At 36.1% G+C, this 27892-nt stretch overlaps 1 protein-coding gene across 1 annotated transcript; it reads left to right on the top strand.

The window, feature by feature from the left end:
- The first annotated feature begins 262 nt into the window (after window positions 1-262).
- Window positions 263-27892, top strand: vangl1 (VANGL planar cell polarity protein 1). The gene is made up of 10 exons (XM_016286463.1): window positions 263-373; window positions 3928-4142; window positions 9579-9714; window positions 15921-16355; window positions 17163-17338; window positions 18233-18366; window positions 19879-19914; window positions 21651-21786; window positions 21921-22155; window positions 27878-27892. Exons 2-10 carry the CDS (start codon window positions 4072-4074, stop codon window positions 27890-27892), a joined length of 1374 nt encoding a protein of 457 aa, XP_016141949.1. The 5' UTR covers window positions 263-373; window positions 3928-4071.

Below are 27892 nucleotides of genomic sequence, written 5' to 3'. Positions count from 1 at the left end.
AGTCACTGAAATGTTCAATCTAATGCACAGGCTGACAGCACAGAGGAGTGAGGTGTTAATAATTATTATTACAGTATATATAATGTTTACTGTTAAAAATATTCACGTGTCTTATTCAGTTTTGTGGTAAAGCATACCTGTACCAGTGCAGTGTACGTCTAATTAGAGGCGATAACTCCCTCTAGCGCAGCACATTGTAATGAGCTTCAGTCGGTCCCTCCACCTCTGGCTGAGTGCATCGCATTGTGTGCTCCGCCTGTAGAGGATACATACTATCATTACTGCCGTCAGATTGGTTGCAATGCCTGATAGTGGGTAAATATGGGTATTGATCATCGGGTCATTTTATCGGGGATGTTGGCGTAGCAGCTGGGTAAGTTTCTTCTGTAGGCTACCTATTGTCTATCCTTTTGTGCTCACTGCATTGATCTAAATACAAGTGAACACCTTTTGGCATTAGAAGACACTGGACACTCTCGCTGTCCCTCCCCCCTCTGCTTTCATTCTTTCTGCTCTCTGATTCTGTCTCTCTTTCTGCCTGTCTTGTATTCTTGTTTAGTAGGTGAAGAACTGTTATTGTTCTGCCATGTTTGATCATCCATGACTGCCTCTAGGGCAACTGTGAAAGACTTGCATGTGCATGTGTGTTTCTACATGAGAGTATATGAAATGCATTACTCAGCGCTTTGAACATATGTTAACGGCTTCGCTGAGTCTCTCTGTCAAATGATGTGTGTGTTCATGTGTCTTCGCTCTGTAGGTGTAATGGCTGTGAAAATGAGTTTTGATGGCTAAATGCAAAAGCCTCCAGGGACTCTCCTGCTCCAGTTAGCACTACATTCTGACTATATGCTCTAATAGCAACTGTCCATCAGCTCACATTAAAATATTCCTCTGTTTCCTGTTAATTACTTCCTTTCTTCCGCAAAACACAAAAGGGTCATTTAAAAAAAAAATGCACTGGTTGCTCATTTCCAAGAAGATTACAGTTAATGTGGAGCTTTCAAAGGACACAAAAGTATTGCAAATGTGACTCATACTCTGTCTTCCGAGTCTTTTGAAGCCAATGTGTGGCAAAAATACTGGAATTTAAGGTCTCTGGTTATTAAAGGAAACTTCTACATTTATTGCAGCATTCACTTCAAACACAAAGCTGATTTGAAAAGTGACTAAGCAGTTCAGGAACTTCATGCCATGAAATTCTTTTGAATGAAATGGTGAAGATACTGTGCCCATCTGTAATTATCAGCATACTTTAGAAATAGAATGCAGTCTGTCTAAAACTGTAAGACGAGACCCAGATCTAGAAGAACTTTACAATTTGAGATTGTGCCCAGATAGAAGATATTTCTATATAAACTGTTTTTGTCCATACAGTAAAAGTTAGTGGGGTCCAAAACAATATCAAACCCTGTTGGGTTTCATTGTAAAAAAAAAAACTCAGAGAGGTTTGGAACAACATGAGGGTGAGTAAATAATGACAGAATTTTGATTCCTTCAAAAAAAAAAACACAGAAATTTTATTTTCACAAATCAACAAGTCTTTCTGTGTGCGTATTTCTGGTAAATACTGTTCTAAGATGTATGGTGAACACGTAGGTATGATACAGTATCTAAAATACAAGTGATAAATGTTTATATATTTTTGAATATCAATAAAAAAATTATTTTTAAAAAAGGCCCGTGATTTGTAGGGAAAGAAGCTGAACATGTCTGCTGTTCGTTTTTCTCATTTATTGTTTATCAGAACTCTGACTACTGATTACAATCAACAGAGCAAGCCTGGTAAGATTAGAAAACTATTAACTCTGAATTAGGAATCTGTGTATCGCAGTTTTCAACTGCCTCCAGTTCATCTCGAAAGATCACATATCAAAGTCTTCAAAACCTTGCATTCCTGCTTCAACAAAAGAGATTGATTTGGCCTGTGCTGCCCTATGAAATATGCAACAACCTCTAAATTGTCTCCAGAATAGTAATGGATTGACACACAGTGCCAAAACCGAGATAAGAAGAGTGAAACCTGTCTGATGTTATTAAACATTTGGCTGTAATTGCTTTCCTCTCCTTTATGATAGGGTATAATAACATAAAAAAAATACTAAGCCCCCGGCCTCCCTAACATGATACACTTTCTGTGAGTGCATATAAGTGCATGGAGTAACTTTAGAGGAATTCTGTGTGTGTGTGTGTGTGTGTGTGTGTTTTCAGGGCACTATGAGGTAACCCCAGAGGAATGCTATGTGTTCTTGTCCAGGTCAGATTTCTCCCATTGATAAGAGAAATAAAGACTTGAAAGTGGTTAGTGCTATCTTGGCAAACTCACATACCACACATTGATCAAGAACATAGAGGTATTTACCTGTATTCTTAGATAAACTAGCAATTAAGACAATTGTCCCATTCTAAAAAAAAAACAAGTTCAAAACGTTAAAAATTCAATCAATTTCTGTGTTCAGTGTGAGTTACAAAAATAAAGTTTAAAAAATCTCTGTCTTCCATTGTTTGAACAAACAGGTATTTAATTGAATTTTCAGTTACATTTAATTTAATCTGCTGAATAGTTTGTCACAAATTAATTAATTAAATGAAAACCCCCAGAACTTATATGAATGTGGCAGGGAGTGAGAGGCAGAAAGTAAATTGCAGAATTTAATTCCATCATGGTTTAATGCAAGTGACTTGTGATGGAATAAATTTGCCCATGATGGGATCTAATTTTTAGACCTGTAAATCCTCTTATAGGTGTGTATTTGTGAGTGTGCTTTGTGAGTGTGTTGATGTGTTGGTTGCTTGTTTTGAGATGGCAGGTGGCACTAGAGCGTGAGTGCACTCCACATTAGTAATTTATGAGCGGATAAATCAATGCACAAGGTCTGCGCTGGAAGTCTCAGTATAAAGCCTTGATACTCACTGCTTGCTAGCCTCATGTGACTCTTTAATGACAGTGTGATGGTTCAAAGGCTTTTTTCTCCAAACTCTTTGTTTTTGTCCAGGGCTTGTGAGTCACATCACTTTGATATTCCCCTACTCTGGGTGCTGAATAACCAACCAACCAGAATACCGCTTTGGTCCTGCAATCTGGCATGTCATTCAAGTTTTAGCAGCTAATAAGACCATAACTAGCTAGCAAGCTTAGACTAAATGTGTTTGGACGGTGTGGGAAAGTGCTTATGTCTGCTTTGCTGTGATATAATCTCGCGATTTCAAAGATCAAATTTAAAGTGACACCATGAAACTGAGTAGTCAGAATTCCCTGAAGATGAAGAACTGAGGGCCAAAAAAAAACAACTAAGAGCAGCTAAGAAAAATAGCTTCCACAACAGCTCAAGTGAGAGGGGTCTGTGGGCATAGTAATGAAAAGGAATAGCTGAATACTAATGAAATACAGTTGATTTCCTAAGGATCATACCTTCCGGTCTTTAATAAATTATCACTAGCAGATATATTCCAACTAGAAAGGAGGAAGCGGAAGGCTAGCGATATGCATTTATTAGTTTGGCTTCTGTACTGGCTAAAGTTGAGTAGTACTGAAACAGATGCACCTTGATCTTGCCAGCAGAGGTGCTTTACAGTGCTATAGGCTTTGCTGCAGTGACCTCTTGATGCTGCGCCTGCATTTGTTGTCAGTGTATTGGAGAAAAGCATTTACATTTATGCATTTATCCAAAGTGACTTACATTGCATTCAAGGTACACATTTTTATAAATTTTTGCTTGCCCTGGGAATTGGGAATTTTTTTTTGGACTGCTGCACTGTATTGCAGTTGTTTTTTTACTAACTGACATGAGATAGCCCTAACCTTTTTAAAAGACTGTGTTTGTGCTCTGAATTAAATTATGTAAATTATCAAATTATTGTGTTTGTGGTATTTATGGTATAAGGAGTTTGTTAAAAAAATCTTTCTTTCTTTCTCTCTCTTTTTAGGTTAATGTAAAACAGAAAGCCCCTAGAAAGGATCCTGTCATCTTGCGCAGATTCATGTATGTCCTGATCATCATCTGCACTTTAACTGTCTCCACATTCCTCCCTTCGCTGCTTTAAACCAGTCACAGCACGGACAGTATTACAATGGACACAGATTCCATTCACTCTGGTTATTCCCACCACTCCAACAGGTCACGTGGGTCGAACAAGCAGAGGTAAAGGGCTGAACTTCCTGTGCACATGCATGCATACACGCCATACTCTCCCTCTAATGCATCTCTCTCTTGAGGATTTTCCCAGATTTCCTCACACTTATTCATGCAAAAAAATTATATTGTCATTACGAAAAGATTCTGCATTTATTTAGAGCTTCAAGTGTATTAACAAAATGAAATACATTTTTCTGTGAAATGATTTTTCTGTTGCTTATTAGTGATGGGATGTGTTTAATTACTTTCAGAATAAATTATTGAGAATTCTCCTCTGGTGATTCTAAATTATTACTTTAAAAAGGTAATCAGTGTCATAACTCATAAAAAAAATGTTCTTGTTTAAAGGTTCACTCAGTAATTGATTCTTCATTAAAAATGAGTACTCATAAATATGATTAAAATGACATAATATACTCACATGAGATGAAGACTCTATTTGCTTAATTCTAGACTAAACAAAAAAAGGCCTGTTGAACTTTTAAGGGCATTTTTAGGTATTTTTTATTTTTCTGTATTTTTTAAAGTTTGCTTTTTATGACTACATGACCAATATTGCGGGAAATCCAAAGCTTACATTTTTGTTTATGATAGAGTCCACATGCCTTTTCATCTCCATTTCTATTCCGTTCCATTACTTTTGTTTAAGTAGTTTCTTATTGCATAGAATTGCTTGTGCTTGTATGACACTTTTCACTCATGCTCACAGATTTGGGCTGGATTTTGGTAGCTGCTCTGATCTGAGCCAGAGATTTTCACATATTCTCCCAGCTCTCCTTGTCAGTGCTTACTGATATACTTTAATACTCTTAGGCTGTGTTGACCCCACCCACTGTAATTAGGAGGTTATTTATTGAGCTCCACTATTGTTAGGTGTCCTATAAAATCTCCAGTTAAAGGCCCAAACAGGCCTGAGGAATTCCAGCATGAAAGCAGAGAATGTATGTGTCTTCCTGCCACTTTTTACTTCTTATCCCCCTTTCTTTCACTTAAAATATTCTTTATTAGTAGTATTTCTGGATGAATTAGCGCATGTATCCTACTCTATCATCTCCATATCTTACCGTAATTGTGTCTGTTCAGTACTTAGTCTAATTTAACTTTTACAGACATGGAAAAAGCAAAAATTGCCTATAAAATGTGTGCAAATGAAAGTTAAAACAATGCTAATTAAAATATTTACTTACTAATATTTTTCACACACCACCTTCAAACTGCCTCTTTCTCTCTTTCTGTATGTATCTATAACTTGTAGCATACACTCATCTAGCCAGTTTCCCTTGGATCAGTGGGCAAGCTCAGCTATTTCTTTCTTCCAATTTTCAAATGAAGCTGAAATGCACAGTTTACATCAGCACACATTTATGATGCCTGGGTGGGGACGGACACCTCAATGTTTCACCAGGGGCTGTCATACTGCCTCTCCCATTCAGCATCAACACCCAGTTTATATAACTTCTAATTACAATCCCATGCTTGCTGCAGGGTATTTAGAATACTGAAATACACACAGAGTTGAGCAGTTCTGCACTGCTGGGAAAAGGGGCTTTGTTGTTTTATTCACTGATTGCATTTTTAAAAAATCTCTTCGGAAATCCGGTGCCATGACCTTTAGCACTGTTAAAAGCAGAGTAAATATATGTAGTATAATGGCCATACATTTTATTTAGAAAATGAGAAAAGAAAGAAGAGTTAGAGAAAGTGGTGTGGCGCAATTGAAGATCTGGTTGAGGTTTGAACCCACTTCAGCAGGACAAAGAGAAGCCTTGGGTTACTTTAGAGCAAGGGTGTCAAACTAATTTAAGGTTGAGGGCCGGATCAGAGAAAATGTCCCCTTGTGCGGGCCAAATGACCTTTTGTTAAACCCTAGTTTACTCACAATTACATTAATATTAACCATACAAACTACAATATAATAAAAAAATCTAGGACAACTTTTTTTTTTAAAGATGATGCTTGGTTACTTTAGGGGTGTGCAATATTGACACAAAATTTCTTTTTTTAATTTTATATTTTTGATAGTGATAATAACCATATTTTGCTGAATGTTTTTGAGATAGCACATTGGTTGGTTTAAGCCTGTCATGGATAAATAAATACGACACTAAAGCTCCTGAGGAATTCCAGCATGAAAGCAGAGAATGTATGTGTCTTCCTGCCACTTTTTACTTCTTATCACCCTTTCTTTCACTTAAAATATTCTTTATTAGTTAGTAACTATTTCTGGATGAATTAGCGCATGTATCCTACTCTATCATCTCCATATCTTACCGTAATTGTGTCTGTTCAGTACTTAGTCTAATTTAACTTTTACAGACATGGAAAAAGCAAAAATTGCCTATAAAATGTTAAAACTTAAAAACTTTTTCTTGCCAAAGCAGAGATAAACAGACAGCATTGTGACTAATATACTAGCATCTTGTTTGTTGAGCTGTTATATAAAATCAATTCATTTGCGATTGCACTGACATTAACTATCACAACATAAATATTAAAAACTAAATTTCTTACAGGGCATTTTATTTTTGCCCCCATATATTGAATTATATTGTAAACTGATAGCCTTCATCCAGCACTGAAAAACTCTCATGATGTGTTTGTTTTTTTGCAAAGTTACAAAATGTCAGCTCGCACATCATTAAAACAACAGTTAGGATATTAGTACACAATAAGTAGTACTTTCTCCATGCGAAGCTGTCCAGTGCGTCACAGTGTCGTTTAATATTGCACACATTTACCACAGCCACGAGTTGTGATTAAACATACCTGTCGGCGTTGAGATTACTTTCTTTCCATTTCTCCTTAAATAGCCTGTCCGCCCTTCCAGATCAAATTTCTTCTTTTGGACATGTTTAAAATCACCAGAAAATTGCCCCACAAGCATCAGTTACAACGCAGCTATCATCATATTATCCTCGTGCTGCTCGAGATTCTGGCGCCGCTTTAAAGCGCGCATGTTAGGTGTCCCAAATCCCGAGGCGTAATATCGACGTAAATAAATGAGCCATTTGTTCCGCTTTAAACTCAAAGTAAAATATTGTAGCGAATACACTATTTAATTTTCAAAATTATGTTTTATTTATTATTTTATAATATTGTTGAAATCATCCTGCGGGCCGAATTGGACACCTCTGTGGGCCGTGTTAGGCCTGTGGGCCGTATGTTTGACACTCCTGCTTTAGAGGGTCTGAAGCTATAATAAGGGAATGAAAGCATCTGTGCTTTTATTTTTAAAAATTAATTAAATTATATATATAGAGAGAGAGAGTTCTATAATATTATATATTACTGGAGAACTTATGTATTTTCCCACCTCATACCCAAATCTCCATGGTTGTGCTTACTGTAGATGGTGGACAATCAGAGGTGAATCATTCCCCCAAAATTCAAAGTAGTTCCAAATGTGATTCTTAGTATATTCATTATCTGTCTACAAAGTTGAATCTTGTGCTTTTGTTGTATGTTGGAGCAGCTGTTAGGTTTAGTCCCTGTGGCTCAGCTGTAGACATGTTCTATAATATAACACAAAATCTCAGAGTACCCTGCGTTCCCATTCTGCCCAGGCTGTCCAGGATTAGAGTAAAGCAACAGGGGCTCGACGTCTGTGATGACTATCTGTAAAAGAAAAGGGAGCATTTTAAAAACATAAGGGTGGTATTGAAATTAATGTTTTAGTATTAGTTCTTTTAACTGATCAAAAGATGTGCCTTCATAAACTGTCAACTAGTCTCTAAACATAACAGTTAGAGGACAGTGTAAGACAAAAGCAATCTTCTATCATATTGCATTCTCTCTCTTCATGCTCACTGATCTAACATGATCAGAGAGTTACTTTAGAAAACTATAGTTGAGTGGTTTTCAGCTGGTGGGCTGCGACCTCAAAATGGGTTGAACATCTGCTCTGACAGGGTCATGGACTGATGGACTGTAGAAAAAAACTGCTTGCTTGATGTAAATGCATCCATCCGTCTATCTATCTATCTATATATATACATATATGTGACCCTGGACCACAAAACCAATCTTAAGTGTCAATATTTCGAAATTGAGATTTATACACCACCTGAAAGCTGAATAAATAAGCTTTCCATTGATGTATGGTTTGTTAGGATAGGACAATATTTGGTCGAGATACAACTATTTGTAAATATGGAATCTGAGGGTGCAAAAAATCTAAATATTGAGAAAATCGCCTTTAAAGTTGTCCAAATGAAGTCTTTAGCAATGCATATTACTAATCAAAAATGAAGTTTTGATATATTTAACGGTAGGAAATTTGCAAAATATCTTCATGGAACATGATCTTTACTTAATATCCTAATCCTAATGATTTTTGGCATAAAAGAAAATAATTTATCTATAATTTTGACCCATACAATGTATTTTTGGCTATTGGTACAAATATACCTGTGCAACTTAAGACTGGTTTTGTGGTCCAGGGTCACATATACACATGTTTATATATATGTACAGTACTGTGCAAAAGTCTTTAGCATTTTCAGAACAAAAAAAAAGGTTTTAAGCCAGTTTTAAGTAAGTTATTTCTATCTTTTGCTGTACTGTGTTAGCAAAATAATCTTATTTCAAACAGAAAACAAGATTATTTTGCTTACCCCATTGGCAGATTATTTTGCTTGTTTCAGGCAAAAACTCACTTAATTTTGAATTTTTTTTTTCTGAAAACAAGACAATAATTGGTACTTGGCTAGAAATTCCTTCTTGATTTAAGAATGTTTAGTTTTTTGGCTGAAAACAAGATAAAAAAATCTAAGTAAGAAAAGCATTTTTTGCAGTGAAGAAGAAACAGGACTAGAAATTCCTTCTTGATTTAAGAATGTTTAGTTTTTTGGCTGAAAACAAGATAAAAAAAATCTAAGTAAGAAAAGCATTTTTTGCAGTGAAGAAGAAACAGGAAAAATGTAGACAGGCTAAATTCAGAAGAACTATGGCAACGTCTCCGAGATGCTTGAAGAAACAATATCGTTTTCATGCTTCATTGCGAAAGCTTTATATTATTAAACATAGACAGTGTGCAAACAAGTTATTTGCTGATGTCAATAATTACTCAGAGCGAGACGTCTATGTCTGATGCTGTTTGATAGAATGTGTGTGCTGTATTTTTGTTAATCTGTTTTGTTTATTCTAAGGCTGACCAGATATTAGCTATGATGACTAAAAAGACTGAGCGAGAGAGAGAGAATGCTGTGCTTGGATTAGGGTCGTCACAGCTCACTGCATCTAACCCAGTTTGCACCAGATGCTCCAGCTAGGGCATGTGCGAGACAGTGCTAGAGGAAGCCAGCACGTGTCAGCGAGAGGATGAGGAGGGAGAATGTTGATGGTGGTTATCCTGTCATTAGTCTGAGTGTGTTTCCCCGCACCCATCGCCATGGCGACAGCGTTTCCCTCACATACGTCGCTGTGTGTGTCTCTCTCGTGCAGTGAACGCAGCAGCAGGGATCGGCACAAATCACACAGCCGAGACAGCAGCAGCCGCTCAGACAAAAATGTCACCATCAGTGCATCATCAGCTCAGCCACAGCAGCCGGATCAAAGCTCCGCCCCCACAGACGCCCAGGTGAGTCAGATATTGAATAGTAGTTTCGCTTTCACAACGAAGCACACAGCGCCTTCACGACATGGCTGCAGCGCCAACAATACTACAGCGAGAATAAAAGTCACGCCTTCTTTCCTTGCGAGAACATTTGGGCGGCGTTATGCAAATCTTCCCACATAGTGAGGTAGATATGTGGGGGCGTGTTAGAACGAGCCGTTTTAGGTAGGTGTGGCTGACTCTTAACTTTTATAAAGAATATCTCTTTGGATTTGAGACTTTAGTCTTTGCAACTTTACAGATCTTCTTTATGCACCAAGAGCTTGTAACACTCCAAAGAGAAAGGAAAAATTGAAATCACATCATATGACCCCTTTAAAGGAATGAATGTGATAGTGAGCATTACCATTGTGACCTTGAAAGTAATTAATATAATCAATATTATATAAAACAATGATATTTCATATAATATCAATATTTTGTATAATATCTTTTATATTTTTATATAATAAATATTTTATTATATTACACCACTGTTCAAAAATATGGGGGTCAGTAATTTATTTATTTTTTAAGAAAAAGTTTCTTAAACACCAAAGTAGCATTTTAGAATTATTTCTGATGGATCATGTGCCACTGAAAACTGCTCAAAATTCAACTTTACCATCACAGGAATAAAATAATTTTTTTAATATATTAAAATAGAAAACAGCTATTAAAAATTTTAATAATATTTTTACAATATTACTTTTTTACTGTATTTTTGATCAGCCTTGGTGAACATAAGAGAATTAAAAACATTTGCCAACCCCAAACATTTGAACTGTAGTGTATATGTTTTATAACTTTTTAAAATATTTTATAAATGTATTGTCATTGTGCACTTTGCAAACTCACAACAAAAATAGTCACACATGCACATCATTGTATACATACGGTGTAAAGATGCACAAATACAAACATTCTTCTTGTTTTTAATGCTGCATGGCATATGCATTTGTGCAAAATATATATGATGAGACTGTGTGATGGAGAAAGCGCATCATCCTGACCTCTGAGCTCCAGCTCGGCAAACACACAGGCCACAGAGTTAACAGAGTAAAGAGAATAACAGGAATTTCAGACAGTGACATGCTCCAGAAAATAGAAAAATGCATTTATTTATTGAATGCTATGTGCTGGCAGAGTAATTCATTTGTGAAGTGCTCAGTGTTTTGACAGATTAAAGCAATATTCAGAACTTTAACCTCAAAGAAAAGAAGCCCCACCTCAAAAGTACAATTTAGAGTAATTTACAGCTCAACTAATGAATGTTATTTGTGTATGTAGTTCTTTATCAAAATTACAAGCTTCACATTAGTGCCTTTTTTTAGTCTCCAGTCTGCTTGCTCCATTGTGAAAGCAATTCATGCTGTTTCACACCGCATGCATAAACAGCACGCAAGCGGTGCTGCAGCTTAACTGTCATAGCAGGCTCACATTGTGCTTTCACACTGACTGTGTTTCTGCTGCATAAATGAGCTGCAGCTTTATACAGAAAATAAAATGATTTCTGGTTTACCGTGCAGTTGAGAATTATTATTATGAATGTGATTGTAAGCGAGGTGGATCGCATTAGCATTCAAATAGTAATTAATAGACATTTATTTACAATGGAACCCAAACTCTACAAACTACATATTATCTGGAGTCACTCAGATTTACTGATTTGCAGTGTTCAGGTGCCTGTCAATGTGTAAACTGAATGAAGGCAGATGTATTTTTTGTCAAATGTCAAGTAGTTGACTCTATTATTGTGTTTCTTTATAGAAGCTAATATTGTAATATTGTGTTAATAAAATGTATAGTGTATTCAGTGTATTTTCTGCTACATTCAGCACACTTAGAAATAGGCTCAGTGGTGAAACTTTACGGGCAAAAACATTTTTTCGCTGCTATGCGCATGCAGTGTGAATCAGGCCTAAAATGTATATATGAGTTTTCCCATGATGTTTGTTATCATTGGTTATACGATGGCATAGCTGCATTTGAGTTATATAAAGACACATATGTACAGGAAACAGTCACTTCACAGGGAAGGTGCAGTGACTGTGCTGGAATATTTATAAGAGAGACCATGAAAAAGGGAACGACAGAATTCAAGGGTAAAGTGCGTGTGTGTGTTTAAGGAGGGGGTTTTGTGGTATAGACAGATATGGAAAATAGGAGTGACATACATCTCAGTATGAAAGGACGCCACTTTGTACTTCCTACTGGGTCTCAGTTATTCTGACCTACTTGGCTCCCCCTCAGGGGCAAAAGGCATACAAAGTTTTCATAGGTCCTCATGTCTGTCTACATTAATTTGTGCAAGTGTATGTGTGTGTGTGTGTCTGTCTGTCTGTCTGTCTTTAAATACTGTACATTTCTCCTTGAGAGGAATTGAAGACATGGAGGAGTTCTGATTGATCACACCTAGTTCTGGATTTTCAGTGCATTATATTTTATAGATCAATACTGAATAAAATTATATTCGTACACTACTGTTCTAAAGTTTTTTTTTTAATACTTCTATTCAGCAACTTTATATCTATCATGGTTTCCACCAAAAAAGCAGCATAAACTTTTTTTAAAACATTTATTAACTGAGCATCCATAATAACTGATCATTTGAGCGGCAAATTAGCATTTTACAATGTTTTCTGAAGGATCATGTGACACTGAAAACTGGACTAATGGCTGCTGAAAATTCAACTGTGCCATCACAGGAATAAATTACATTTTAAGATATTAAAGTAGAAAGCAGTTATTTTAAATTGTAATATTCACATGTGGAAATACTGTTTTTGCTGTATGTTTGATCAAATAAATGCAGCTTTAATGAGCATAAGAGACTTCTTTCAAAACGTTAAATTAAATATTAACTACCCCAAACTTTTGAACAGTAGTGTATATGGAAACAAACATGAACCTGCCAGATCTTTATATTCCAATACCAACATTTCATAGACGTCAAACAGTTTTTATGTTCTAATAGATCATTTGAATTACAACAGCAGATCTCTCATATATAAAGGAGCAAATACACACTGGTATATTTGGTAAAAATATCATAGTAAATCAAAGAAAGCTCCTGGCACCGCTAAAAGGTTAATGCCATGCCCTTGAACGGCTATCAGGTCTATTCTTCCCTGTGTAATTTCATCATGTTGGCTCTGATCTTCTTTCATCTTCCTGTCATTCAGCCTGGGCCTCTGGAATGTTTTCTCCAATGAGGAAACTTTAGACGTTAGTGAACAGAATGACTTGGAATAGCAAGCATGTAAGCCATAACTTACTTGCTAAGAAAGGGTCTATGTTTATGTTTCCTTGTTGTGCCCTTGTTTGAGTGTGTCATTCTTGCTAGTGTCATTTTTAGAAAAATAGGATTTTTCCATTTGCTTTTGGATTATTGCAACAACAAAAAAAAGCTTTGTGACGAACAAAAGTTTATGAGTCTTGTTCATGTTTTGTTCATCATGATAATCTTCATAAATTAATGCAGCTCTTGAATTTTGAAACAAAAGAAAAAAATATAGGCTATATACAAACTACATCATGGACACATGACGTCAATGTCACTACCACTGAGCTTCCAACAACTCTTTCAGTCTTTATTTAAAAAAACATTTTCCCTAAGAGTTTGAGTTAGAATAGTTTGCAAATTGCAATGATTTAGCATGATTACAAACACAATGAAGCTGTATAATGGGAATAGCAGATGAGTTTACCTGTTCAGAACCTCATCACCAATGACAGATATCTATTTTAGTCCCTCCTCCCCTTCACCCCAGATTCACTCACTCAAGACTGTTTGACTTTGATTCATCTCGCCTTTTATTCAAGTTAATAGGCCAGGGTCATAATGAGAAATAATCCTTATCTAATGCAATTTCTAACTTTTCAAAGCCAACTACTGCATTAAAAAGAAATGTCCTGGGTTCAATACAAGTTAATTCAGAATCAAGTCAAACTCTGTCGAGAGTATCTGAAGCATGCTGTCAAGTACTGCTGAATATCATTTTAAGTCATTGTGCTGTTAGTCAACGCGCCTATGCAGGTTTATTTTGGGAAAAAATGAGAGGAAAAGGATGGAGGGTGGAGAGGAGAGGGGTGCAGAAGTTTCTCACACTTGTTTACCACTCCCTCTCTTCCTGCTTTTCTTTCTGTGGTACAGCTCAGATTGTGGCTCTGTGAGAGGGACATGAGCTGTACTCGAGTCAAGCAGAACGCTAACATACATGCAAACACTATTAGCTGCGCTGTGTGCTTTTGTCTCTCTCAGTGGGGGAAGCACATTCAGCAATGTGGACTGTGGGCAAAATGGAAAAGATCAGACCGCAGTGCTGCACAATAGTCTGCCCTCTGGTCACAAAGAAACAGCTCTTATAAGAGTTATTCTATTAACAAATGCCTAATTTAAAAAAAAACAAATCTTTGCAGAATCATATGCCAATAAAATATAAAATTGTTGAATTTGGGTTAAAGAGTAAGTTCAACCAAAAAAGAAAAGTCTGGTAAATATAGCTGTTTATTATGTTTAATCAGTTATTAAGAATGTTAATTGTCATTTCAGATCCAGCTCTTAAAACAAAGTCATTTTGAACCTTGAACCTAATTTGCATTAAACTACGCTTAAACTGGTTTAACCATTTTACTGAAAAGACTCAAAGAACATCACTACTGATCATTTCAGCCTGATCTAACAGTTTGTACAGTTTAACCTGGCTTGCTGCATTAACGTTTGAAAAGAGGCTGTTATTGAAGGATGCAACCTGCTAGTAGATATTGTTATTGCTTTTAGCTGAATATTTTATTCCAACCTCATTTCAAATGTTATTTTTGAAGTCTCAAAGGTATTGTAGCAAAAACAGTTTCATTTTAGGGGTCAAAGAGGAAGTGGAAAATGGTCAAGTAAAACTGAAAAATTATTTGCTAATCAATTGTAAGATTTTACCTCTTTAACTGTAGTCTAAGGTGAGCCTTTTGAGGATTTCAGTCATTTTCCTTCATTGTAAATTTATGTACGAGCAACTTTGTTAGACTTCAGTGCTCAAAAATTTGAGTGTAAATGTGTTGATTACATATAATGATTACAGCAATATTTTACAGTAGTAGTTGCCTCAAAACTCATTTAGAGGTTGACCATGTAACTTCATCTGATGGGCTCCATTTTTATTTATTTTTTTTAAGTTCATGTTCATTTCATAACCTTTTCCATCTGCCATTTCCTCACTTCTGATGATGATTGGCACAAACTAAACTGTGTAACAGAAAGGGAAAATCTTTTTTTTTTTTTGAGCGGAAACCATCAGATGTGTACTCACTTTAATTTTGATTCTTCTCACTTACTAATAATCCCTCCCTTTTCTTTCATCACATACAGCATGTGCATATCCCATATTGTATTTGTTAGTTGTCTTATTCCTTATTTTCTTGGCCCAGAAGCTGTGCATCATGGTTTTTGAATCTAACAATACTAGGTTATGCAATGCCTGCTATATTGCAAAATTGCAGCAGTGTTGTTCCTAAACTCATTGAATTGAACTTAGTAAATATAGCCAATGGTTGGCCCAGTAACTGCTGCATGCATCTGTATGTTATGTCTGTTATTATTATGATAATATTATTGCTGTCATTTACATGAATTGAAAACTTTCTCAATTCAGATTAAATTCACTAAACTACATTACCATACAAAATACAGCTTCTATTCATACAAATAGATGCATAAATAAACAAACAAGTCCATAAATAAATATATAAATATTTTCAGATGAATTACCAACCTTAGTGCAGAATTATCTGTAATGGAATTCTAATCTGCACTGCATTTCACATTCTTCTGGCATTCACTCAGACGTCCTGCTGTTAGAAAGTTCTCATTTGTTGTTAGTCTGTCTCTCAGTTCTCATGTTCATTTATATGCAGATGTATGTGAGTTTTGGGTATTTGTCATTAATATATGCTGATGAGGGAGACCTGGGTATTTCCGTGCTGTCTGTCTGAATTAGCTGTGAAGCAGATTTGTCATCTCACCAACAGGGATGGAAAAGGGGGTAAATCAGAAGCTGTAAATGTGTCTTTTTCTGTATTATCGATCCTGAGTGCTGGGCTTGGGTGTTGGGCCTCTGAGATAACGAGGCTTTTAGGAGTATGTTGAATTTTTTATGTGCATGATATATCGCTGATCCCTTCCCACCTCTTGACAGGATGACAACTGGGGCGAAACCACCACAGCGGTCACTGGAACATCAGACCACAGCTTGTCTCAAGAGGATTTGGCTGGCTTCGGGAAGGAGACGGAAGGTCCAGTAGAGAAATTGAACTGTGTACGCTTCCTTCCTTTGGCCCTCATCCTCCTCCTAGGCCTGCTGGTTCTGATCACCCCCCTGTCCTTCCTGGTGCTGCCCCAGCTGATGTGGCCGGAGCGCCTGCAGGCTTGTGGTACTGCCTGTGAGGGCCTGTTTCTCTCGCTGGCTTTCAAGCTCCTCATTCTGCTGCTGGCTGGCTGGGCGCTGTTTGTGCGACCGGCGCGAGCCTCCCTGCCCCGGATAGCAGTGTTCCGCGCCCTGCTGGGGTTGCTCACGCTCCTCCTGCTACTCTCCTATTGGCTGTTCTTTGGAGTGCGCATCTTGGATTCGCAGGTAGGTGCAAATATAGGGACCATGAAGAGTCAAGAGAAACATGTTGAGATTTGTAGAATTGTGATTGTGTAAATTCAGTTTTTTATAAAATGGATAGTTTCAGCTGTTGATGAGCCACGTTCAAAGCCATATTAAAATATATACAGATATGCACACCTGTGAATGTGGAACAATATTTTTGCTTTTTCATTTGGTGACGCTATTGGCACTGTAATTACACACTTCACTTATAGTGTAACCTACAATTAGGCTGACTTTAATTGTGTTAGGATCGATAGGACTGTTTGTAATGTTTTGAATGAAGTCTTATGTTCTCCTAGGCTGCATTTATTTGATCAAAAACAGCAATATAGTGAAAACATATTACAATTTAAAGTAACTTTTTGTATTTTAATATATTTTAAACTGTAATTTATTCCTGTGATAGTAGAGCTGGGTTTTCAGCAGTCATTACTCCAGTCTTCAGTGTCACACAATCCTTCAGAAAGCATTCTAATATGCTGATTTGGTCCTCAATAAACATGTATTATTATCAATCTTGAAAATCATGATAAATTTTTTTCAGGATTCTTTGATGAACAGAAATTTAAAATGAACAGCTTTTATTTCCAATATAAATCTTTTGTAACATAAATGTCTTTAATTCCACTTTTGATCAATTTAAAGCGTCCTTGTTGAAAAGTGTTAATTTAATACATTATTAAATTATATTATAACGCTGAAAATAAAGATAAAACAGGATGCCTGAATTTAGTACAGGTCATTTTGTCTCCCTTGGCTTATTGCTTTACTATCTGTGCTTGACAGGATGAGAACTACCAAGGCATAGTGCAGTTTGCAGTATCATTGGTGGATGCTCTGCTGTTCATTCACTACCTGGCAGTAGTTCTGCTGGAGGTCCGGCATCTGCAGCCCTGCTTTTCTCTCTGTGTCGTGCGCTCCACCGATGGAGAGACTCACCACTACAACCTGGGACAGCTCAGGTGCCAGCTGATTACAATGACCAAACTTTTATTAAAACAAATACTGTTCAATATGCTGTTTAATGGTCTGTTAAATGCTCTTTAGTTAAAAGTAAATAGAAAAAGGAAGTAATTAGTCACACTTCAAAATAAAGGTTCCAACTAATACTAAAAGGTTCTACAGAACCAAAAAGTTTTACATTGGATGTATGGTCTAGTTTTGTAGAAAACCATTTATTTATTGATGTGTTCAAGAATCTAGAAAGCAGTAAGTGAAAATGTTTTTGATTAGAAGTGGATTGTTCATTGAAACCTAAGGATCATTGAAGATCCTTTATTTTTAATATTGTATACATCATTTTATTGTTTTTATACATCAAATCTGCAAACCAACTGTATATATTAACATGGAAATATTTTTTCAGAACATTAAAGGTTTTGTCTCTGTAATTGCATTGATTATATGGCTGAGCTGCCTTCTTGCTGAGATATTATATGTGCTTGTCTATACACACAAAACTGTATGTGTGTGTGCACTGTTTAATGCATTAATAATGAGTTGAAGTTGGGCCAAGGGAAAAACGTCCATTAATCACTCCATTGCAGACACTCCCTACTTTTCCTTGCGTTGCTTCCCCTCTCCCTTCCTCTTTCCTGCCCATCGCTTTCCTTTGTTCTAGCTCTCATTGTTTCATAGGCTTAACATTTTTGATCCAGTGCTGCCGCAGTGTCAAGTGACAGCGTGCACACACACACAAAACAGAATGAAATCTATTATTATCTGACTCTGTTTAATGAAATACATGATGGGATTGTCTGTTCCTGTGTTTAAATAGACACCTAAACCCATATTACAAGTTTTTTTTGTTTTTTTTTACAATGCTGATCATTCTCTCTCTCTCTTTCTCTCTGTAGCATTCAGCGGGCAGCCCTGGTAATTCTTGAACACTATTACAAGGATTTCTCAGTTCACAACCCTGCCCTCCTGATGGCTGCAAAGTCCAGGGCAGCTAAACATCTGGCTGGGCTAAAAGTCTATAATGTAGATGGTGAGTTTAATCTGTGTAAAATCACTGTCTATATCCTGATCTGACTCTTATTATTCCAAGAAATTCTGAAATCATTTTGGAATGCCTATAGGAAAGGTATCAAAATTGAGTTGTCCTTAATATTTCATGAGAGCTGCTTCACAGATTATTGTCCTGAGAAAAAGTAATGCAACATGTCTCTTCTAGAGTATCAGAAAAGATCAGTGTCACAAACTGCCAATCAAATGTCAGATTTCAACATGAACCTTTCTCAGCACGAGATTATCTGAGAAATGCTATCCACATTAAATGTTAACCCTTTTAATCGATAAACCTCAGTACAACTTGACATGAGGCTTTAATGAATTTCATTTAAAATGTAATTTTAAAGCATGGATTGAATCATAATACATTCATTGTTGGGTTGACTCTGTTAAAGGAATACCAAAATTCACACAAAAATTTACTCACCCTCAGGGCATCTAAGATGAATTTGTTTCTTCATCGGAACAGATTTGGAGAAATTTAGCATTACATCACTTGGTCACCAATGGATCTTCTGCAGTGAATGGTTGCCGTCAGAATGTCCAATCAGCTGATAAAAACATCACAGCATTCTACAGGTAATCCCCATGACTTCAGTCCATCAGTTAACGTCTTGTGAAGTGAAAAGCTTTGTGTTTGTTAAAAAACAAATTCATCTTTATGGCGTTTTATAGTTCATAATAACACTTCCGCCAATAAAAACTCCATACACTGTTGTCCTCTCACAAAATCAATTGACATATTTATTTAGAACTGTTATAGACTGTTTTCATTTGTAAACAGTGCTTCATCTGTGCATATTTCTCTCCTGATTCAGACGAGGTGACTTTTTTACTAGAGAAAGCAGTATTATGGATAGAAGTGTTGTATTTTAGCCAGAAGGAATATTTTGAAGTTAAAAACATCTTAATGATAGATTTGTTTATTACAAACATGCAGCTTTTTGCTTCAAAAGATGTTGATTGATCAGCTGGAGTCATGGATTATTGTGATGTTTTTATCAGCTGTTTGGACTCTGATTCTGACGGCACCCATTCACTGCAGTGGATCCATTGGTGAGCAAGTGATGTAATGCCACATTTCTCCAAATCTGTTTTGATAAAGAAACAAACTAATCTACATGTTGGGTGGCCTGAGGCTAAGTACATTTTAAACAAATTTTCATTTTTGGGTGAACTATTCCTTTAGGTTTTGTATAACAAATGACATATAGAGCATTATATCTAAAATCAATTTTGACTCATTGTTATTTTTTAATTATATATTTCAAGTATATTATTTTTTTTATTTATTGTTTTTGTTTTGTATTTGACCAACCCTGCTCTTCTCCACTATATATAACCAATTGACTCAATTGGCTGTGAAGTAATATTGTTCTGAATTTATTAAATGTGTGTAGACGTACCAAAACAAAATTTTAATGCAGCAACCATGTCAATCAGTCACCACCGACATCTAATGAATCTTCTGTAACGTTTCTTTCTGCAGAGTTTAAAGCCAAACTGAAAAGCTATCTTTTCGATTGTAAGTTCAGACTGTGTAATACATTCAGAAATCCTTTCACCGAGACACTGAATTGTCGAGTGCTCCACATGTCTTGGTTACCTGCTTGTGCATGCAGTCATTGTACACCGTGCACAAGGTCACAGACTCATCCAAAAAACAATTTGCATCAAGAAATCCTTCTACATGTCTTGACTACCATGAAGAAGACTCATCTCTGCACTTACTATGCTCTAAAAATCTGTCTAAAAAGTCAATAATTCTTACTCACCCCAGATCTCAAAAACACCCAGTCTCTCTCCATCGCTACCTCTCTCTTTTTTTTTACATCTATGATGTGCTGTCAGCACAAGAAATGTACATACACCATGATGCAGAGTTGCATACTAGGGATCAGGATACCCCCTTAAGCACTCAAACCTTCCTTTGTGCCTGTGGCTATTGAACCAGGTCAGGAATGTGTGTGTATGAGTGTGCACGTATTTGAAAATCAGCAGTGTGTAGCTCTTTATGCTTTGCACATATTGTCAGAGTATTAATAATGCATCACTAGAAAGAAACCCCCACCCCCTCTCCCCCAAAACAAAAAAAAATCAACCTGTTTTTCCAGGTTTCAAAGTGCTCTGAAATAGTCTACACTCAACTACATGTTTTTGTCTGTGTGTAAAATGTGTTTAGAATCTTGTTCCTCTTAATTCTCCTCTTTATTTTTATGTGTATGTACATTTTTGGTCTTTGTTATGTTCTTCACAAATAACAACTGAGGAAAGGGTGGTCTCAAGATTTTTTATTGGTCCAATTTCAGTATAAGTGATTTCTGGAGGTGATTCAGTGAGCTACAGAAGGGTTCACATACCTGCCCTGCTACCAAGGAGAGTCAAGCTGCCCTTGTCATGCATTATTAATTATATCTGTGACCTGAATATGGATAAATATGCATAAATTATTCTGTTCACCACATTATGCACACAGAGCTAATATGCATTATGTGTGATCATCATAATTCCACATAAAGATGTGATTGGATGCCAGTGATCATTTTGCAGTAGATATACCTTACTGTTCAAAAGTTTTTTTAAATGTTTTTAAAATGTTTTTGAAAGAAGTCTCTAATGCTCACCAAGGCTGCATTTATTTGATTTGAAACATACAGTAATATTGTGAAATATTATTACAATATAAAATAACTGCTTTTCATTTGAATATATTTTAAAATGTAATTTATTCCTGTGATGGCAAAGCTGAATTTTCAGCAGCCATTACTCCAGTCTTCAGTGTCACATGATCCTTCAGAAATTATTTTAATACACTGATTTGGTGCTCAAGAAGCATTTCTTATTATTACAAATGTTGAAAACAGTTGTGCTGCTTAATACTTTTGTGGAAACTATGATGGTTATTGGGGGGATTATTTAATGAATAGAAAGTTCAAAAGAAAGCATTTATTTGGAATATTAATCTTTCTTTCAAAGAAAAAACATCTTACAGAACCCAAACTTATGAATGGCCTGCCTGATAGGAAATAACCTGACGATAAAATGACAACGAATGTGAAAAAAAAGATTAGTGAATTATATTCATTATTAATCGTCGTAATTATGACTGCTGTTAAATTACACATTTCCATGATAATCTGCAAAGGTATCTGTCTTTCTTGTAATACAAAACAATGTCAATCTGATTTTTTGTAGCTGTTGTTTTTTTTTTTATTGAATTGCATCTGTTCTGTCCCATAATGCTAATCTTTCTCTTTCCAGGTGCTGGTAGCGATGCTGCAACCGCTCAATCTCGGGCTAAAATAGCAGCTGCCGCCCGACAGAGAGACACCAGCCACAATGAGCTGTACTACGAGGAAGCAGAGCATGACAGAAGAGTCCGAAAGCGCAGAGCACGGTAAGAGAAACAAGAGAGGGACAGAATTAGTGGAAAAACGAATGTGATACAGAGCATGCAATTCAATTAAAGAATAAAGTTGTGGTTTCAATGAAAACTACTGCAGCTTAATATGCAATATTTCCGCCTTCTAGGCTGGTAGTGGCAGTAGAGGAGGCATTCACACATGTTAGACGGCTGCAGGAGGAGGAGAAAAAGAAGCCGCCGGGAGATGAGATGGATCCACGTGAGGCAGCGCAGGCCATCTTCCCCTCCATGGCTCGAGCACTGCAGAAATACCTGCGCACCACCCGTCAGCAGCACTGCCACAGCATGGACAGCATTCAGGCCCACCTGGCATTCTGCATTACAAACAACATGACCCCAAAGGTGAGACAAACACAGACACAACATAGTGTGTGTGACATGAATCTAAACTTCTCCAATTTGACATCATCCAAAATGTCCTCAAATATATATGATTCAAGCACCTATAACAGGAGTCACCAGTGCCGATCCTAGACTTCTGTGGGCCCTACGCAAAACTGTGTCGGGGGGTGAGGGGTGCAGTGGAGTGGGGTATGAGTGGTTATGAACGAATGAATGAAACGCATGGGGGAGGTTGGGGCGGTTGTATGAGGGGTTATGAACAAATGAATGAAACACATTTGTCCATGTTTCACTCCATCTCGAATCGCGCTCGCGGAAAGCGCTTGAGAAACAGTGTCTCTTCCGCAGCTCGGTACACTTTCAACTCGTTTTTTTAGTCTCGAGCAAGACTGTACGACATTCACGTTACATGATTTGACTGATTTTTACGTAGAAAGGGCGACAGCAGACCGCATTAAAAGAAATGGTCATTCATGTTTTCATAACCCCTGGCCAAATTAAAAAACGAAACTAAAATTAAATCATCTTTGAGAGCAAGGGGGCCCCCTGGTGTTTCGGGGGCCCTACGCAGCTTGCGTAGTTTAGGGAGGATCAGCTCTGGGAGTCACACTCCAAAAATATTTAGGTCTAAATTTAAGATTGAAGTATTTTGATTGTATATACAATTGCCCAGTTTGGATTGCACAGTTTTAACGTAAACTAATAAACTTAACGTGATACATATTTGTCAGTCATAGGTAAATGAAACGGGTAAAAACAGATTTCTGCAATTGTACTAATAAACTGCATTTGTTTTAAATATATAATAACCAGGTTTATATACAGTATGTAGCTAACTTCAATAAATCCTTTTGGTTTCAATCCCATACTCATAACTAATCAAATATTGCTAGCTATATTTAAACCATGTTAATATTTTTTTAACTGAATATATTTAATCGTTTTCATAATTTTCTCATAAACAGTTTAGTTTTCATAACAGATTTACACTGATCCTACGCAATTTGAATAAATGCATTTTGAAAATACGAGTATTTAAATCAAATAGATGAAAATAGTAATAAATATGCAATCATTTTTTGAGTGCAGAAGTTTTACCTGTTTCTTAACCATTTCATTTATTTATGACTGCCAAATATGCATCTTAAATTTAAGCCTAAATATTTTTTTGATTGCATTGGCACTGTTACACAAGTGATTCTTTGACCTCTGTGTAAATGGGCAGATGTTCATCACTTCAAGTTATAACATCAGCATAAACACTACTAAATATGAGTGTGTTGTACCACTATATGTAACCTCTCATATAAACTAAATATTTACAAAAGATACCAATGAGGAATAACATTTTAAATTAAATTGAATTATATTTTATGAGTGCAATTATATGCAAATAACTAAGCTGTTGACTGTTTATTTTCCACACAACATCCATTTTAACTTTAAAATTCACTCATTTACTATGTACATTTTCAGCAGAAATAGAATGTTTTAAAATATGATAGTGAAAACAGACTTGGAAAGCTTACAAAATCTTACCGTTAACGATGACATCATAGAGTGGTGCAGCCGTGATGTCTAATGCAAGAAGACTAATTGACCATCGGTTGCCTCAAGATTTTCCTGTGGGTTTTTTTTAATAGGTCTTTCAATTTCAATGAGTAAAGCAAGGTGGTAAATATAAATGGATGCTACTTGGACATTTTGAACCTAAATTACACACACACATACTGAAAATGTGACTTTTGAAGCATACATCTGTAAATTGTGATTGTTTCTCATTTCAACTGATCTGTCTGTACTATACTTTACTATCAAAGTCTCTTGTTAAATCCGAATATGCCTAAATCCATACTATAGTAGGTGAAAAATGAAAAGAGTAGAATGAAATGAGTAGTATATCTGAATCCATAGTATTTGTACAGCAGTAGGTGAAAAGAATGCGGATTACCTACTACTTGCACATTCAATGGATAATTTACTATCCTATGAGGCCACAAGACAGGATTTGTGAATGGCAGTGAAGCGACATAATTTATATTGGTAGGTCATGTGACAGTAACAACATGGGGCATGTAGTATGTATGAATTTCATTCATACTATTGATATACATACTATAAAGAACATACTATTTAAACATGCACAACGTAAGTTTCAAAGCAAATATAATACCTACAGTATTTATTATTCATCCTTATTTCTGTAGTGTTGTATACAATACAGATTGTGTCAAAGCAGCTTCACATTGAAAAACAGGAAAATAACAGAATCAATCATGGAAACTCAACTATGGAGACGATTCAAATTCTGCTGTAAAACTGCTCTAAAAAGACAATAGTGTCATTATTTAGCTCAAGTCAATTCAGTGTTGATTCAGTTCAGATCAATAAGAAATGTGTTAAGTTTCGTTATAAGCAATTCTCCAAAAGGCAGGAATGTAGTTTGTTATTTAGCTCGAGTCAGTTCAATGTTGATTTAATTCAGTAAAATAAGTGTTGATTTTGCAAGATGCAACTCAAAAGAAGACAATAGTGCCATCATCCAGCTTAATTTAGTTCAAGTTTGGTATCAGTGCCGTCATCTTGATACATTTCTGAAAGTTAAGTGTCTTTCCGACCCCAACTAAGCAAGCCAAAAGATAGCAGTGGCAAGGAACCCAAACTCCATCAGGTGACAGAAATAGAGGAGAAACTAGGCTCAGTTGGGAGACAATTTTTCTTCTAACCTAAATGAACAAACACGGTGTGATATTATGGTGTGATACATGACTGACTAACCTTGCTTAGGAAGCAAAAAAATAGTCATGCCTTTTTTCTTTCTTTTTTTTACTGCTCTAGTGAAGTTTTCCACTAAGGATTGTATATGATTTTTTTTGCATTTAATGATAAAAAAAAATTATGTTTTATATTATTTCTATTTTTTTTTAGCTACAGCATTTTCCCATTGCATATTGTCAGTTCTGTCCAATCAGATCATAAAAACCCATCCCATTTAGATTGTGCAAATAAATTCTTTAAAAATCCTACAATGTGATTTTCTGGATTTTTTTTTTCTAATTTTGTCTCTCATAGTTGAGGTATACCTATGATGAAAATTACAGGCCTCTCTCATCTTTTTAAGTGGGAGAACTTGCACAATTGGTGGCTGACTAAATACTTTTTTGCCCCACTGTATACATTTTACAAATTTTGAACACAGAAGAAGTTACATAGTGCTGCTTTAAGTATGTTTTTAATGTTTGTGCCAAAACACTCTGACATATTTAGCTGGCCAAATTTATGTTGTTGTACACATTTTATATAACACCATCACCTAAAACAGGTTTTCCAAATACTTAAATTTAAAAATGTAAAATAAACACAAAACTTGCTGCAACTCTCCTCCGGTAAGGGGCTTGCTGCTCTTCTTAGCTGCTTATAAAGAAGAGCACCCCTTTGCTGCTACTCTCCTCCGGTAAGGGGCTTGCTGCTCTTCTTAGCTGCTTATAAAGAAGAGCACCCCTTCGCTGCCTTCTACTGTAAGTTGCTGCTGCCCCAGTCTCTGTTATTCCAGAAGGATATGCTTCTTTCAGAATGCCATTGGTTGTGGTTTGGGCGGTTCTGGCCTATCGTTGTGTTGGGGGGTCCGTGCCTATCGTTTGTGTTGGGGGGGTTATTATTGCTGCTCTCCCTGCTCATTCATGACAGGCTGCATGGATGGGCAGGGAGGTTTTTTACCCAGAACAGAACCATACCGCCAAACCAAACTTTATGCTAAGTATCTATCATTTTGACGATAGTGGTCCTGACAGAACTAGCTTAAATAAGGTTTTGTTGGTCTTCCTGGCTTTCTCAGAAACACCTTTTCACAGACCTTTCCTTCTATTATACAAAACTATCACACCTCTGAATATAGTTGTCTTTTTGATAAATTGCTATCTTTCTATTATTATTATTATTATGTGTAGTTTTCTGTTCATGGGTGTATATGGAAATTTAATTTCCACGCAGCAAAGCTTTTTCATCAATGTGAGTTTACGTCACAGTTTAACTATTTGTGTAATTTTTTGAGCTTACTATCTTGCAAAGGTCATTCCCATCCTCCACTACTACCTTTAATAACAGTTTTTTTCATCAGATACTTTATATAATTTTGCATTTCAAATATCAACCTAATGGCAGGGTTGCCAGGTCTGTAAAACAAAACCAGCCCAATTGCTATTCAAAACTATTCCAATTTTTTTCTGCTGTTTTCCCCTCCATCGAAATAACATTCCCGTGATCGCTTTAACCTGTGGTCTTAAATACTAAACACAGCAACAGTGTAAAAGTATCCCAAAACACTAGCTACGTTTACATGGACACTTTTTGCTTCCATCAGAATGAATTCATTCTGATTGACGAATCTGAACGTAGTGTTTACATGAACACTAAATAAAGTGATCGGGTTGATGTGGCATTTATGTCACAAGCTTCTGATCGGATTTAATCTTTTTTAATCTTTGCACACTGCATGAATATGTTGCATACTGTTTTAAAAAGCACACTTGATATTTATCTACCTCAGGTCCTAATTAGGCAACGACCAGAACATGAACTGTTGTGCTGTGCTGCTTACTTTTACTGCTTTATAAAGTGCTCCTTCCTGCACCCAAAACCATTTGTCTGTTGATGAGAGTCTTAAGCAAGGACTGGTGGACATCGTCCTGCTCCACTTCACAAACGCTGAGTGAAAGCAGAATTTTAGAATGATGGGACACTCATTTATGACACTTTATTCAACAGGAAGAACAGCTTGTTCTGTGTGACACACACTATTTTTTACGTCACTGCACATGCGCAGTACTTTCCAGTTTCGGTTTTCAATCCGATCAAGTGTTTACATGTCCTCTCACTTGGATTACAAAAGGAATAAACCTCCCCTTACAATCCGATCGAAATTTTAATCGGATCTGACCAATTCAATCCAATTGACGTGGTTTCATATGACTTTTTTATTCTGACTGTGCTTCTAGTCCTATTACAATGGGATTATTAGGGCCCATACTGACTAATGGACAAAATACATTATTCTTTGGCAACATTTTGGGGGACCTGGTTTCAACTGCAGACATGATTTCTCAATGGTTTGTTAATGTAACCATAAAGGGATAGTTCTCTAAATAAATAAATACAATTCAGGCATTATACTCTTCAGCTGTATGACTTTTCTTTTTTTTCTAATTTAATTATTGTGGTGTTTCTAATTATATATATTATAATATATATATTATATAATTAAATACATATCTCTGCAATCTGGACCAATAAAATGTGGAACAGATAGTACGACAAAGATATCGCTTTCCTCAGTTGACATTGAAACTATTATTTTATTCCGAATATGAGATTGAGCTGAAGAATGAATGTTGTATCAGATGCAGGTAATCACACTCACTCAGTCCATCTCTCTCTCATAATACTCTACATAATACAATAAGCTTTTAACTTCAGTGAAGCAAATCTGTATTTCTTTATTACTAGTTCCTCCTTTGTTACTATATACACATATAATACTACAGTGATATTTAACACATCTGTAATATTGCTGCAGAAAGGAGCTTTTGAAGTTATTCATGGTCTGTTGGAAGTAATTTTTTAATGCAGTGCTGGGTAGATTACTTACAAATAGTAGTTCATTACTGATTACAGATTACATGTTGAAAATTGTAGTTAGTAACATAATCTGTGTTACTCATTTTAGGGGAATGTATTCTGA

The sequence above is a fragment of the Sinocyclocheilus grahami genome, unplaced genomic scaffold, assembly GCF_001515645.1.
Source record: "Sinocyclocheilus grahami isolate Dianchi unplaced genomic scaffold, SAMN03320097.WGS_v1.1 scaffold209.1, whole genome shotgun sequence".
NCBI classification, from domain to species: domain Eukaryota; kingdom Metazoa; phylum Chordata; class Actinopteri; order Cypriniformes; family Cyprinidae; genus Sinocyclocheilus; species Sinocyclocheilus grahami.
Note: the sequence above shows the minus strand (reverse complement) of the source record. Positions and strands in the feature narration are given on the sequence as shown.